The sequence below is a fragment of the Aulonocara stuartgranti genome (genome assembly GCF_965226115.1).
Source record: "Aulonocara stuartgranti genome assembly, chromosome: 16".
Classification (NCBI taxonomy): domain Eukaryota; kingdom Metazoa; phylum Chordata; class Actinopteri; order Cichliformes; family Cichlidae; genus Aulonocara; species Aulonocara stuartgranti.
Window position 1 is genome coordinate 17,415,004 of NC_138952.1, and position 13,938 is coordinate 17,428,941.

Here is a 13,938-nt window from a genome sequence, read left to right on the forward strand (position 1 = left end):
AAGAGTGGCTAAAGACAACGGCTAAGTTGGCGTCTTATGAAAAAGTGACTTATGGTTTATTAGATAAATTGCATCAATATGATTGTATTAGGTCCCCCTTTACAAGCTGGCTTTCTGTAACTTGAAGAACAGAAGAGTAATGATAGAGTGGTGGTGTGGGGATTGGTGTGCGAAGAAAGAATCCGGTTGTTCAGTGATGACGCGACGAATCCTACTTCCGGGTCTAAAGTAGTCTGCGTTTAATATGGCTTTTGTGTTGTTAACATGTTTAATGTTATGTATTTTCTTCTATTTGATCTCAAAAAGCTCCTAAAACAGTCAGTGATCACTGTTGATCTCCCTCGGCTTTTATTACCGCTAATCATTTATTTAAGCTCAGTTTTTAAAACCTTAGGATGTAACTACAGCCCAGCCCATGCAGCAGTATATGAATGACTAGGGTTGCCAACCGTCCCTTAAAATACGGAATCGTCCCGTATTTCGAAACAAAAGTACACGTCCCGTATTGAGCTAATAAGGGACGCACTTTGTCCCGTAATACAGTGAGAATCAAAAGTAGTCTATAAATGTTTATGGAATTAACACTTTGTTTGAAAACATAATTCCCAGCCCCTCTCCTGCTTTGTGACCAATGAGCTGACAGCACACTTATGACAATTCGAGTATGACAATTCAGATTACCGCTCATCTCATTGGTCGAGGAAAGGTCGCTTGCGGAGAAAATACCGGAAGACAACAGATGACCACAACAAGAAGCATGGCCAACAGGGGAACAAACGCCGACTCTGCGGTGCAAGTCTCGGATGACAGTACACCTAAAGCTGGGCAAACACTGTGCGATTTTTTTCAGTCACGTTATTCAGCTCCTGCTCAAACTGCACGATTGACTCGCAGGGGTTAGAAGTTCGTATGTCACGATGTACTCTCACACTATACGGCCCGATGCTCTGATGCGACCTGAGTGCGCACACTGTGCCTCCATAACATGAAGGTTATAACAGAAAATCTGTCGCTCGCTCTCTCTGTCTTTCACTCACACAGACACACCACCACCATCAACTTTGCTAAATTGCTAATGAAAAACATTGATCAGGCAGCTGTGATTGAGCAGCAGTGTAAATCCAACTATTTTCACGGTTGTTGTGGTCGTGATAATTTTGTGATGCCACATCGAAAAGGCTCGGATGAGCTTTCCAAAGTTCTACAAGTTGTGCCTCCATCGCTTGTGTCCAGATCACACGCTGCACAGCCGTGCTGCTCCATCTTTTACACCAACGTTTACGTTTGCGCGTGAGCAGTGTGAGCGCCTGTGGTGACACCCTCACGAGCGATTGATGATCGGGAGCTGGTCGTGAGGTGTTAATCACTTCTCGTTACCCCACGTATACTACACGACGCACGATGAAGGCCAAAATCGGTCCGATCACTCAAAAATCGGCTCAAAATGGGCCAAAAATCGCACAGTGTGAGCCCAGCGTTAGAGCAGCAATGTTTGTTCCCCTCAGAGAAAGGGAAGAATGGGAAAAGGAAAACACCTGGCTGGAAAACGTTAATATGGGCATGTGCAGTGAATATCAGCGCTATGTGGCCAGAAGTGTGATAATATAATTTATTTGGTGTAATAAACAACTGCAAGGATAGATGATTACAACAAATTGATGACTAATACATAAAAGTAATACATAGATGAATAATGATGATGAGTTAAGATGCGTAATCATGGGAACAAGCGGGTTTACAAACAGGAGCAGCTGATTAGCATTAGAAAAGCTGAAATAATACCTCAACTGAAGCCAATTGTACTAAATGCACTAAATGTGCACTGTTACAAGAATATTTTTCTTTCTATTGTTTTCTATTATTTTAAGTTAAGCAGGACAGAGTGCTTTTAAAGAAAGATTTACTTATATTCTCAAAAGTTAAGCATGACAGGCTTCTGTTTAAGAAAGAGACCTGTTTTACTGTGTTAATGTTGTCATTTTGAGCTAAAAATAAATGGCTAAATGATCATTTGTTTCACATGTGTTCATATCACAAAGAATAGAATATGCATCTACTTAAATCAACTTCAAGTCAAATGGTTAAAAAAATAATTTCACACACAAAAAAAGAGCTAGAAAATTCACCACACTGGGAAGGGTGAAGACAACTGGGTCGCCCGGCCCTGGCCACGAGGTGTCCCTTATTTATTTTTCAGGGAGTTGGCAACCCTATGAATGACTAACCTCGTATTGTGGATGGATTATCTCAGTTGTTCTCCTGGCTGAAGTTTGGTCCTTTTACAGCATCCTGCCATGCGATTACATTTGTTCCTGACCACCGAGAACACTCACGGTAACTTTTATCGAGTGGAAAAAAAGTTAGCTTGTTTATATTATGCTAACGTAGCTGTGTCGCTAGCGGTCACGCAGCACATCATTATATACCAGCTAGCCCAACTTCAGTAACCCTACAAACGTCACTGCTGTTTAGTTTTCTGTCTTCATTTATGCTGGAAGTGATAACAGAGCTGTACGTTTTAATTTGTTTCCAAAACCCCGCAGTCAGGACATGCTATATTGTATTTAGATAGAAGCTAGCGAGCTAACTCCCTGCTAACTTCTAACTCCGTTAAATGTCATAAATTCCGTTTTCATGGATGCCTGGATGTTAAACTCAATTGTTACACCTGAGCAGAACGCTGATCATTTTATTAAAGATGAAAGACTTTAGACAGTTTTTCAACTCTCAGTAATGCCATATGATCGTTTGATATATGGACCTGCAGCGGAGTTTAGGCCCAGACACGGCTAGTGACGTCAGACTGAACAACCGGATAGGATAACTTTCCTTTGGGTTTTTTTGTTTTGTTTTGTTTCTGTTGTTGTGTTTTGTTTTGTTTTGTTGTTGTTTGTTTTTGTTTGTTTGTTTTTTAAACTATTTATTTATGTAGTTATTCTTAAGTTCTGTTATTGAAGTTTAAAATGAAATAAATAAAAATTGTTGATGACAAAAAAAAAGAAGTTGAATGAAAAAAAGTTTTCCAATAATTTTCCTTATAATTTAGATTGAATTCCAGAGGTTATTCATTTTAGCTCCTGTAGAACATCCCAAAAAATAAATGAATAAATAAATAACTGTTAGGAGAAGGAGGCCTTTAGTGCTAAATGCTAAATGGAAACAAATGAACTGCTACAGTTTTAGATGCGGGGATAGCGCCTGTGCCGATTCTTTGTACCATAACAGATGTGTTTAAATCTTCTACCCAATGCAAAAATCCCAGAAAAGGTGGAAACAAGCAACAGTGCAGCAATGAGCGCTTGAGTCTATGGCAACTTTCTATAAAGTGGACTCATGTCAAGTCAGATTTATTTTTACAAAACAGTTTTTAAAAAAAACAGCTGATCCTGTAAGTGCGGCTGAAATAATAAAACAATATAAATCAAAAGCAATCAAAACGCAGTCTGGTTTAAAAGCCAAAGTATGAAAGTGGGTTTTCAAGCGGCTTTAAAAGTTTCTAATGTTGGGGAGATCCCAATGTGATGTGAAGAGGCAGTTTGTTACACAATTTAGGAGCAGCTTCTGTGAAGACCCAATCGGCTCCATGTTTTATTCTGAACCTCACGACAGCTAGGAGCATCTGTTCACCAGACCCCACCGGTAAAGTGGGAGCATGCAGGGGCAAACAATCAGTGAGGTACGCAGCACCAACCCAGGCAAACACTTAAAAACATCCATCCATCCATCCATCCATGTTCTTCCGCTTATCTGGGGCCAGGTCAGCAGCCTAAGCAGAGAAGCCCAGACCTCCCTCTCCCCAGCCACCTCCTCCAGCTTGTCCAGGGGAACACCAAGGCATTCCCAGGCCAGCCAAGAGATATAATCTCTCCAGCGTATCCTGGGACCGGTACAACATCCGCATCACTGCGGCCGCAGCACCAATCCGTCTGTCGATCTCCGGCTCCCTTCTCCTGTCACTCGGGAAAAAACTAAGAATAAAATCTTAAAATCAAGATTTAATTTTGAGAATCATCTGCATAAAAAGGAAGTGAGGGGCCACGCTTTCTCATGATTGAACTTGGGCCAAGAACAGACACCTGAGGAACCCCACATAAACTGAAACGCTTCTCCCAGTTAAATACAGGGATACTATGGAAATAAAGAATTTAGAAATTGGGTAGAACTGTTGGGCTGTGGTTTTTGCATTTTAAGATTGAGAAGGTGCTACAAACGTGATTCAGACTTCAGACAAAACTACGCTGTCAAAACACATACTACACAAATAAATAGGTAGTGTACACAGTGTACTACATTAAAGGGACTAGGGATTTAAGTATAATAAAAAAAAATGTTTTGTTCTCTCTGTTTATCTGGATAGCAAAATAATTGTTTTTTTTTTAAAAAGATATTCATTAAATTCAGGAAAATAAATCATTAAAAATACCTGGTGAGCCATCTGCTTTTATTAAAGTCAGTTTCAATGATGCATAATATGCTAAGATGGATTTCACTAATCATTATTATTGTTAAAGTATTTATTTTGCTTATATTTTGAATGAGTCTGCTGGAACCTTGCGGATGACACAAGGGCTTTAATTTTTCTAGCTGAATGTAGCCTTGATATAAGAATTTCATCTTCTGCTGCTTTGTTTGTTTAATGGTTTTTCACTCCAGATCCTCAGGTGCCACCCACACACTGTGTTTCTTCCTCACTCTTTGTGTTCTTCTTCCTCTCCCCTCCCTGACAAATGCACTTACACCTACGCAAAGATGCACACAGGTCTTCACCAACCATCTGCACCAGATATGCTGATCACTTTGCACTCAAATAAAACTAATGGCTTCCCGCGTCAGATCTCAGTGGACTGAATAGAGCCGCTATCGTCGCTCCTCCTTGCAATATCCAGCGCCAAAGCCAGACGAGAGATCAATGATTTATCAGAGTGTCAGTGTGGTGTTAGCCTGGGGCTGATTCACAAACACAAAGCACGCTGCCAGAAGAAGGGAACCACCTCTAAGTGTGGCGTGATGGTGCAGCATGGAGTTAATCATGCAGTCTCGGCTGGACAAATTTTCAAGCCCTCCCCCTCTTATATTCTCTGCCTTATGCAGCAAAAAGGTGCATGCCTGTGCAGTATTAGTGGTAATGAAATTACTGCAATTGAACACAGCATGCAGCCAAAGGTATGTGGAATGTGGTGATGTTTTATGGCTTGACTTCTTGCTATTGGTTCCAGCTAGGGACCCTTCTACAAATGACTTTTAAAATGATATTTTAGGACATTTTGCATTCCTTTGTAGCAACATAAGCTATCCAGAACCTTAGTAAGTGCCTAAAGACATCCTTTAGTATCTAATGTCATTCAGCCACACCAGAAACTTTTAAACAGAAGAATTTGAGAATCTAGAAGATTTTTTGTGTATGAACTTACCAATAATTTGGTGGTTGCTGTTCCATATAGGGACACAAAGCACTGAGCGGATATGGAAGTCAGAGAACTGGTCTGCCTGCAAAAAGTGGGAGAATAAAACATTATAATTATTCTACATAAAATGTAAATAATAAATGTTTATTTACTTTATTTAAAATGTTTTCATTCTCTTATGTGATCAGTGTTTTGGGTTTTTCTCCTCATCAATATCATGAAAAAATGAGTGAAAAACCTGTTAAATTTGCTTGTAGTTATAATTATTCTTCATCTATACAGTGCAGTTTTTTTTGTTGTTTTTTTTGTTTTTTTGCCTGTGCAGTTTAAAATAGTCCAAATATAAAACGTGAAACTGATGTACTGCAAAGAAGTTTATAACTATAAGCCATAAGTCTATAGCTATTGCTGTAATAGTTCCGAATCACTTTCTTTAAAATCTCCACTTTGGGGCAAGGGCATGGACAGAGGATGTGCACTCAAATGCCTTTAAAACAGATTACAACTATTCTGAATGGCTACTGCATTAAACTGATGCATTTGAGACTGATTTTAAGAATATGATTTTATTGTAAGTGCGGCATTGACAGAATACTTCTGTTTGGAAGATCAAGTGCAGTATGCACACTCAGCTGGACACTAGCCAGACTTTTACCCGCCAGCTACACTCTCCATCACCGAAACCCAACGGAGTATTTCAGTTAGTGTGAAAGTGTCTTAAGTAGAGCATTTCCTGCAGTGCAATGAGAAAGAACAGCTTCGGAAAATGTACGTTTATGTGTGCAGAGAGCTATAAAGACATTTTCAAGAGGCTTCACCAGCTCAAAAAACTGGCAGCCAGTTTAATCTATATGAGCACTTCACTATTGTGTGAATCCAGGTTAAATGTTAAACTTAAATAAGTTGCTTAATGTGAAAATTATTAGGAAACCATCGTACATATACACAACATAGCCATGTATTTGTCCCAACAGATTGTCAATGTGGAGAACTGTAATGTCTTCAAGTGTCTGACGTAGAAAATTTGCTTCAGACCAGCTAACATGTGGCATCACATGACTGCTCACAATGCTGTGAAACTTTGAAAACAAAATCACTGTTTGCCACCTGTCCTACTTGGCAGTTTTGGCTCCCCTGCAACTTCCTTCTGTTTTTCAAGTTTTGAAACAGTGAGTTACAAGATATCTTTAGGACAGAGAAGTGATCAAAACAGGTTTATCCAAACAAAGCAGGGCCACGTGAAAAAGGCCAGAAGTGCACAAGGAAATGACTCTGAAGAGCACAGTGGGCAGATTTAAATCAGGTATGTTTTTATTGGTCTCAGCTTTTTGAATTCACGTTGTATATAATATATCACAATGCAAGACAATCACAGCAGGTGTATTTCATACAAGTCCCACAAATCATTTCACCTTTTTTTTTAAACCCTAGTGATGTGAACTTTAGGAAGTATGTTACTGTGTGGTTACCTCAGCATCAAAACGAGGATCCTGATAGGCGTCACTAATGTTTACAGGCAGTCCTGTGGAAGCCACCAGCTCTGCAATGCTGTTATTGATGAGCCAGTCTGAGTAAGATGATTTCTCCATGCTGTCTTTGAAACTATGGTCAGAAAAAAAAACAAGATAGATGACAAAAGACTCAACCAGTTCTCAACCAGATTTGTTTAATTAGACTGTGTGAGATGAGGTGAGGATATGTGAAATGAATCCTTGTGACCTAAAGGTTCAAAGGTTCAGTCCCAAAAAACTGTTGTTCAGACCTTTAGAAACAAGCTGGCTTAGAGGGAAAGGTAATGTAGTTAAAACAACTTGTTTCAAGCCGGGGAACAAGCCAGTGTAGAATACATTTATAAAGGATTAACATGAACTTTGATTCACACATAGCTGCTCCAGCAGAGTCCAAGAATAAAACAGGGAGCTGGAAATGAGCACAGGTCAGACCCCCTTTATACGCATTTAGAAATGTTACAATAAGCAAACAATCTTATTTTTAGCTACTTGATTTTTAAAAAGTAATGAAAGTAATGAAAAGTTAAGCATACAGTATGAGCTATTTTCTGATTAGACGGTGCCCCCACTCTCTGCCAGACACCTGCATCACTATTCAGACTGTTTACATCTTATTGCAGGGTGCCATCACTGAGTTTTTACTTTCAAATACGCCAAAGTAAATGTTCAGTGTGGCTCATTTTGTCTTTTAAGGTTAGAAAAAAGACGGAACGACACAGATGTCAGATCTTTTGGATCCCTTTGATCTAGCGATACAGCTGTGTGTAGATGTGGAACCACAGCACAGCAGTAATAAACCACATGGGTGTGATGGCAATCTGCCTTACCTCCTGTTTCTTTTATTTTTACTATGTTTCTCTCCTAATTCTCTCTCTGTCTTCCTCGGTTCATCCCTCTCATAAAGGAACATTGTTCTTGTGGGAGTAGCTGGGGATTTTAGGCACATCAGAAATCTTACAGTATCCTCACCTTTTGTCACCGAATGCATTTATTTAATTACACACATAAATTTCACTAGCTCTCTTGTTACTGAGATGAGAGCCTTTAGGAAGAGGTGCTTCAGGAATTTGTGCAGTTTTATTTACAAACTGGCTTCATATTTAAAATGTGACAGTAGCAACACATATCGGAAAGGAGCGTGCAGTCAGAAAGAATACATTTCCCAGTCTAGCGGCTGAAAATTTCTTTCATCATCGCTAATTTTTTAATATTGGTATTTCTTGTGTTATGATATTTTTAAATTACTGTTATAGTTACTGTAACTACTGCCTCAAAGTGACCATATCAGTTACAGCAAGTGCAGGACTTGGGGGGATAATTTGTCTTCCTTTTCAGCCTTTTTTTTTTCATCCATAAACATCCTACGCAATATTAAACCTTTCTTTCTCCACTCAGCCATGCCTAGCTGTAGAGAGAAGCTGGAAAACCCAATTAAGCAGGGCTCCCACAGTATGCCTTCTATTCAGAATCCGCATATTACTCCCACAGCACTACATAATAGTCAAATTTTATACAGATTTTTTGTCCTTGATGGACGCTCTGCAGATTCAAAAAGGCTCTGTGCCAAATGCACAGGTGCCATGTTGCAGATATGACTATTTAATGAGAAGGGTAATGGTATGATGAGTGAGGAAATGGAAGGGAAAATTATGGAGGGGGGGTTGTATGAGGGTTTTTTTTTTTAATCAGGCCAAATGTTACCGAGGTGCTCTGAATGAAACATACCTGCTTTCAGTGTCTGCGCTACACTTAGGGGAGAGCAGCTCGAACGACTTGGTGAACTTCACAACCTGAAAGATGCAAAAGGGAAGAAATCACAACAGCTCATGGACATACAAAGTATTTACTGGGAAAAAAGGGGGAAAACAGAAAACAAAAAAACAAGAACGCACATGCGCAAATGCATTGACATATATGACAGGACAGCAGAGAGAAAAACAGTACCGGTGACTCAATGTCCTCCAGCAACTGAACAGAGCAACGCTCGCACTTAAGCAGTGTCTGTGCACGGTGCATGATCTTCCTGACAATCTTCTCCAGGTCAGTCTGTTCTTCAAACAGGTCATTGACTACTTCCAGGAGTGCCTAAAGACCAGTGACAGAAAACGTTACCACTGGCATTATTCCCAACAATCAAAGGCTGAATAAAAAAAAAATTGGTCAACAGGTAATAGTGATGACCCTTTGAATAAAGATGTTTTGCCTCGCTCAGCTATTGAAACTTGATTATTATCATTATCTCTAAATCATAAACCAACAGCACGATATAATATGATTACTTTGCCCAATAAAAGAAAATTAGGCCCTTTATCTTAGCGAGTGCCAATCGAATTTAATACACAACCACATAAAAATCATGCGGTTTCTTCTCTACTCACTGAACTGTGCACTCATTATGTTCTCTTCCATCACAGATCAATGCCTGTGACATGAATTAGTGCATCTCTTAACGGTCCCTAAGAGATTTAGATCATGAACCAGGCCCCTTGCTGGATATGTGCCCATCCCCCTCCACAGGTCCACAGAAAATGTCCAGACAGGGCTGCATGCTGCTCTGAGATTCCCACTGCAGTGGCAACAAGTGGGCTGCTGCTGATCAATACTCAGCCTCAATGTCAGCATGAGGGTGAAGGAAGTACCGCTGATCCTAGGGGTAGGTGGGGATTATTATCTTGGTTGGCCCTGTTGCCCTTACCCGACTCCTGTCATACTCCTTCCTTGAGGCGGCAAATAGCTGGGCGTTGGAGATTGCAATACCACAGAAGGGCAGGTACATCTGCAGCACCTGTGGACATATTCAACAGATTTGCTGACTAAATAAAGCAACAGGTTTGAAGCGCTTGTTGAGATGAGACACATAGCCCCCACATTTAATCTTTGAAACTAAACTGTAAGACTTCATGAAACATCGTTTGAAGTAGGAGGTATGCCACAAATAACACATTATTGTTGTATAAAAAAATACAATATAATATTAAATCTCATTTGACTTATACGGACAGTTTGTTAGGTACACCTGTTCCACTGCTCATTAGCACAAATATCTAATCAGCCAATCACAAGGCAGCAAGTCAGTCCATTGGAATATGAAGACATGGGCAAAATGCCCTGCTGAGTTTCAAACCGAGCATCAGAATGAGGAAGAAAGGTAATTTAAGTTTAAATGTGGCATTATTGTTATTGCCAGAAACTGCTCATCTACTGGTATTTTCCCACACAACCACCTCTAGGGTTTACAAAGAATGGTCCATAAAAGAGAAAATATCCAGTGAGCAGCAGTTCTCTGGTCAAAAATACCTTTTTGATATTAGACATGAGTGGAGAATAGCCAGATGGCTCGTAGCTGATAATTAGGCAACTCAGAATAGCACTCATTCCAACCACGTTAAGCAGAAGAGCATCTCTGAGCACACAACACACGGATACATACCAGATTTCACTCCTGTTAACTACGGAAGCTGAGGCTACAGTAAGACAACGTAAAAGCATGAATCCATCCTGTGATGGTTCAGTCTGGTTTTGATGGTTTAATGATGTGAGGGATATTTTTTGGCACGTTTTGGCCCCCTTAGTACTAACTGAACATTTAACATTTAACCAAAAGACAAAAGTTTTTGCTTGTTTGTAACTCTTCTCTTTTAGCATTAGGAAATTAAAACACAAGTAATATTTTCATCCAGGAAAAACTTAGCTGTTAAATTAAATTGGAACAAATAAGAAATGGCCTTTCATTGGTGTTATTACTTGCTAGGACAAATAAATCAATTCAACTGACATTTTACCATTTGACCAAATAGTCTGACTTACTGTGCCTTGGGCTCATAACATGAATTCCTTATTTCCCTCATATTTTCTTCACATAAATAATGTAATCACTTGATGTGGTCTGATTGCTGTAGCTAATATGTATGGTATGTATAACCTGAATTGTATTACTGGTTCAGAGTCAAACTACATTCCTTGCTTCCTTACCACAGTTGATTCATAATGAATATCAATACGCACCTTACCTGTATAGAAAGTGCAAAGCAGCGGCTGCAGTGCTACAAAAATATGTCTGTGATGTGAACGTGCGGCTTGAATTCTATATGACCGCAGTTCTCCAACAATGTGGCCTTATCGGTGTGACACTCAGCTCCATAACATTAAATCAATAGAATTTAGGTTGTGTGCTTCCTTGCGCTGCCTCTTTGTTTAGTTGTCAATCTTTAGCATCTGGCTGCTGTGTAAACAATACAATCAGCACAACAGACCCACCAATATTTACCAGCCTTCAGTGTGACCTGAGGGTAGGGACATTACAACAATACATGAATGGGAAGTTACTCAGCTGTCGCCACTGATACAAGGATATCGCTTTCATTTTTCAGAAATTATAATCTATCAGTTTCTCATCAGCTGCAAATGAACATGTGGAGAACACAAGGCTAAAGCCTTCTGTGGAAAACTATACGCCTGTACCTGTGGCCTACATGGAAAATATTCTTTTACGTTTACGTACACCGTCGGTTCACAGCACTTCTGCTGCCATGTGAGGTGATAATACCACCTGATGTTACCTACTGAAGTTCAAACCAAGCAACAGTCTTGGGAAGAAAGGTGATTTAAGTGACTTTGAATTTCTTGAACATGGCGGTGTTCTTTGTGCCAGATAGGCTCATCTGAGTTTTTTCAGAAACTGCTGATGGGATTTTTTTTTTTTTTTTTTTTGATGCCAGAGGTCAAAGTAGGATGGCAACATTGCTTTGAGCTGATAGGAAGGCAGTGAGTAACTGCAACCAAGGTGTGCAGAAGAGCATCCCTGAATGCACAATACATTTAACCTTAAAGCCAATGAGCTTCAGTTGTAGATGACCACACCAGGTGCCACTGTTGGCTACGAAGAGGAGGCTGAGGCTACAATTGATACAAGCTCACCAAAAATGTTGCCTTCAGGTGGCAGGCAACATCCTGTCTTGTATTGACCATTCAGACTGGTAGTGGTAGTATAATGGTGTGGGGAATATTTTCTCTGCACAGTTTCTTTCCCTTATTACTAAATGAGCATTGTTTTAACTTTACAGCTTGCCTGAGTATTGCTATTGACTAAGGTAGTCCCTTTGAAGCCACAGTGCACCCATCTTCTGCTGGCTCCTGCTTAAGGTTAGTGGCATATCAGTAACTTCCTAGTCTGTATTACAGTGGTAGTGCTACTACTTTGAACCACTAATATAGCAGAAATTGATTGGGGATAATGTAGTGGTATCGAGTGTAGTGGTATCAAACCTATGTCCTGCTGGATCTGGAACTGCAAAGAAGGTCACTTTTTCTAGACCAAGGGTACCAAACATAAGGCCCGGGGGCCAGAATGAGCTTGCAAAAGACTGCAATCTGGCCCACTGGGCAGCTTTGGAAAATGTGAAGGGGGACCTCAATTTTAGTTTTATAGGTTTTTCTACTGATAAAGACCTGTCCCATGGTCAATCTTACTACAAAATTGCCAAAAGGTAATAGATAAACAATTAAATGACATACTTCTTGTTTCTTTCACTATCTATTTAGATCGTCAGTTCTTAAAACTGGACCATACCACAGCAGTGGGTTTCCAAAGACATTACCAATGACTTGCAGGTCAAACTACTGTAAGGTGGTCAATCCAAGGAGGTGTGCCTTTAGTTTACAACAGCAAAAACTGAAGCTGTTGTGTTTTCCTCTCAGGCTGTCCATCGTCTTGTATGACTGTAGCGTCTTTAGGTTACCGGCCTGGTATACATACTCAAGATCAAATTCGGGCTGTATGTGACCCATTACTTTGGCATCAATACTCTAGTGACTGAGGAGTAAATTAATGGGGGATTATTAATTAATATTCAAAATGGATAGAAATGCATAGATTTTAAAAAGATAGCCTGAAAGAAGTCAACTATGTCACTCATCTGTTGAAACTCTGCAGGGCAGAGTTATAGTCTTGTGTATTTATAATTATTGCGTTGCGTCAGTAAACGTTAAAGTGTAAATCCTCTGCTCTCCCATGTCCTGTTGGTGTGCATGTTATGATACATTAACTACATGTTAAGCCACTGTAATTAAAGACATATTTAATCATAACGTGACACGAAAACTTACTCAGTCATGCTAATGGGTAAATTAACTTTATGCACTTCATTCAGTCATTATACATAATCCAGTGCCTTATGCAACTGTTTTCAGATGCAGAAAACAGATGATGCTGAGCAATGAGTTCATACATAATGTATTTCAGCTGTCCTATGGAATTCTCTAATAATGATCTTCCAGAAAGGCAGTGGCCATCAATAGCCCCAGCAGGAGCAGATTCATTAATGAGCAGGACTTGGGGGATGTGGCTATGGATCTGCCTGTGGAACTAACAGGCATAGCCAAGAAAAGCACTGCTTGCTCTAATTACATTCTGTCAAGCAGGCCATTATACAAGGTTGCATTACAAACAAGACATTTTTTTGCCTAGAGACCTCTGGGCTGACCAGTAAAGAGCGGTTTAATAACAAAGCTAACTGGCCACCGCCTCAGGGACTGTCAGTTCCTCTAACCTCAGTGACTTCCTTCTCTGTAACTGGAATTTCAAATGAGAGAAATCAAGGGGAATTACACAGACAATACTTTTTGTCTCCATTTCTCTATGGATATCTTTTAAAGTTGCGCTTTAAAGCTTTGCATGTGTGAAAAGAGGAAACAGTTGTTGTTTTTAACGAGGTTTGTAGTCAGTGACAAAAAAGAAAATTTCTCCTCTTCCCTGACATTACATGGATCTTGATTTACAATAAGAAAAGAACTACAGATTCTTCACTTATCTTAAATAGAAAAATATATTAAATATATTCATTCAAGCAACAAGTAACTCACTGAGGCTGAAGTGCAGTTTGGGATAGAAAAATGGACTTTGTGTTCCATCAACCAGAAAGCTGATTTAGTGATTAAATCTACCCATAGAGGCATCAGGTGCACTCTATTAACATCAGTGTGCTTCCACTATATTTGGCAAGGTGGTTTACATATGCTAATTT

At 39.7% G+C, this 13,938-nt stretch overlaps 1 protein-coding gene across 1 annotated transcript in view; it reads right to left on the minus strand.

Moving 5' to 3' along the window:
* The window catches only part of pde11a (phosphodiesterase 11a), a 52,923-nt gene that overhangs the window by 29,189 nt on the left and 9,796 nt on the right, over positions 1–13,938 (minus strand). The window contains exons 3-7 of the mRNA XM_082508025.1: positions 9,612–9,701; positions 8,861–9,001; positions 8,642–8,706; positions 6,875–7,007; positions 5,412–5,487 (exon numbers count right to left, since the gene is read on the minus strand). Of these exons, the coding sequence (XP_082364151.1) occupies positions 5,412–5,487; positions 6,875–7,007; positions 8,642–8,706; positions 8,861–9,001; positions 9,612–9,701 (505 nt within the window). The remainder of the gene's footprint in view (positions 1–5,411; positions 5,488–6,874; positions 7,008–8,641; positions 8,707–8,860; positions 9,002–9,611; positions 9,702–13,938) is intronic.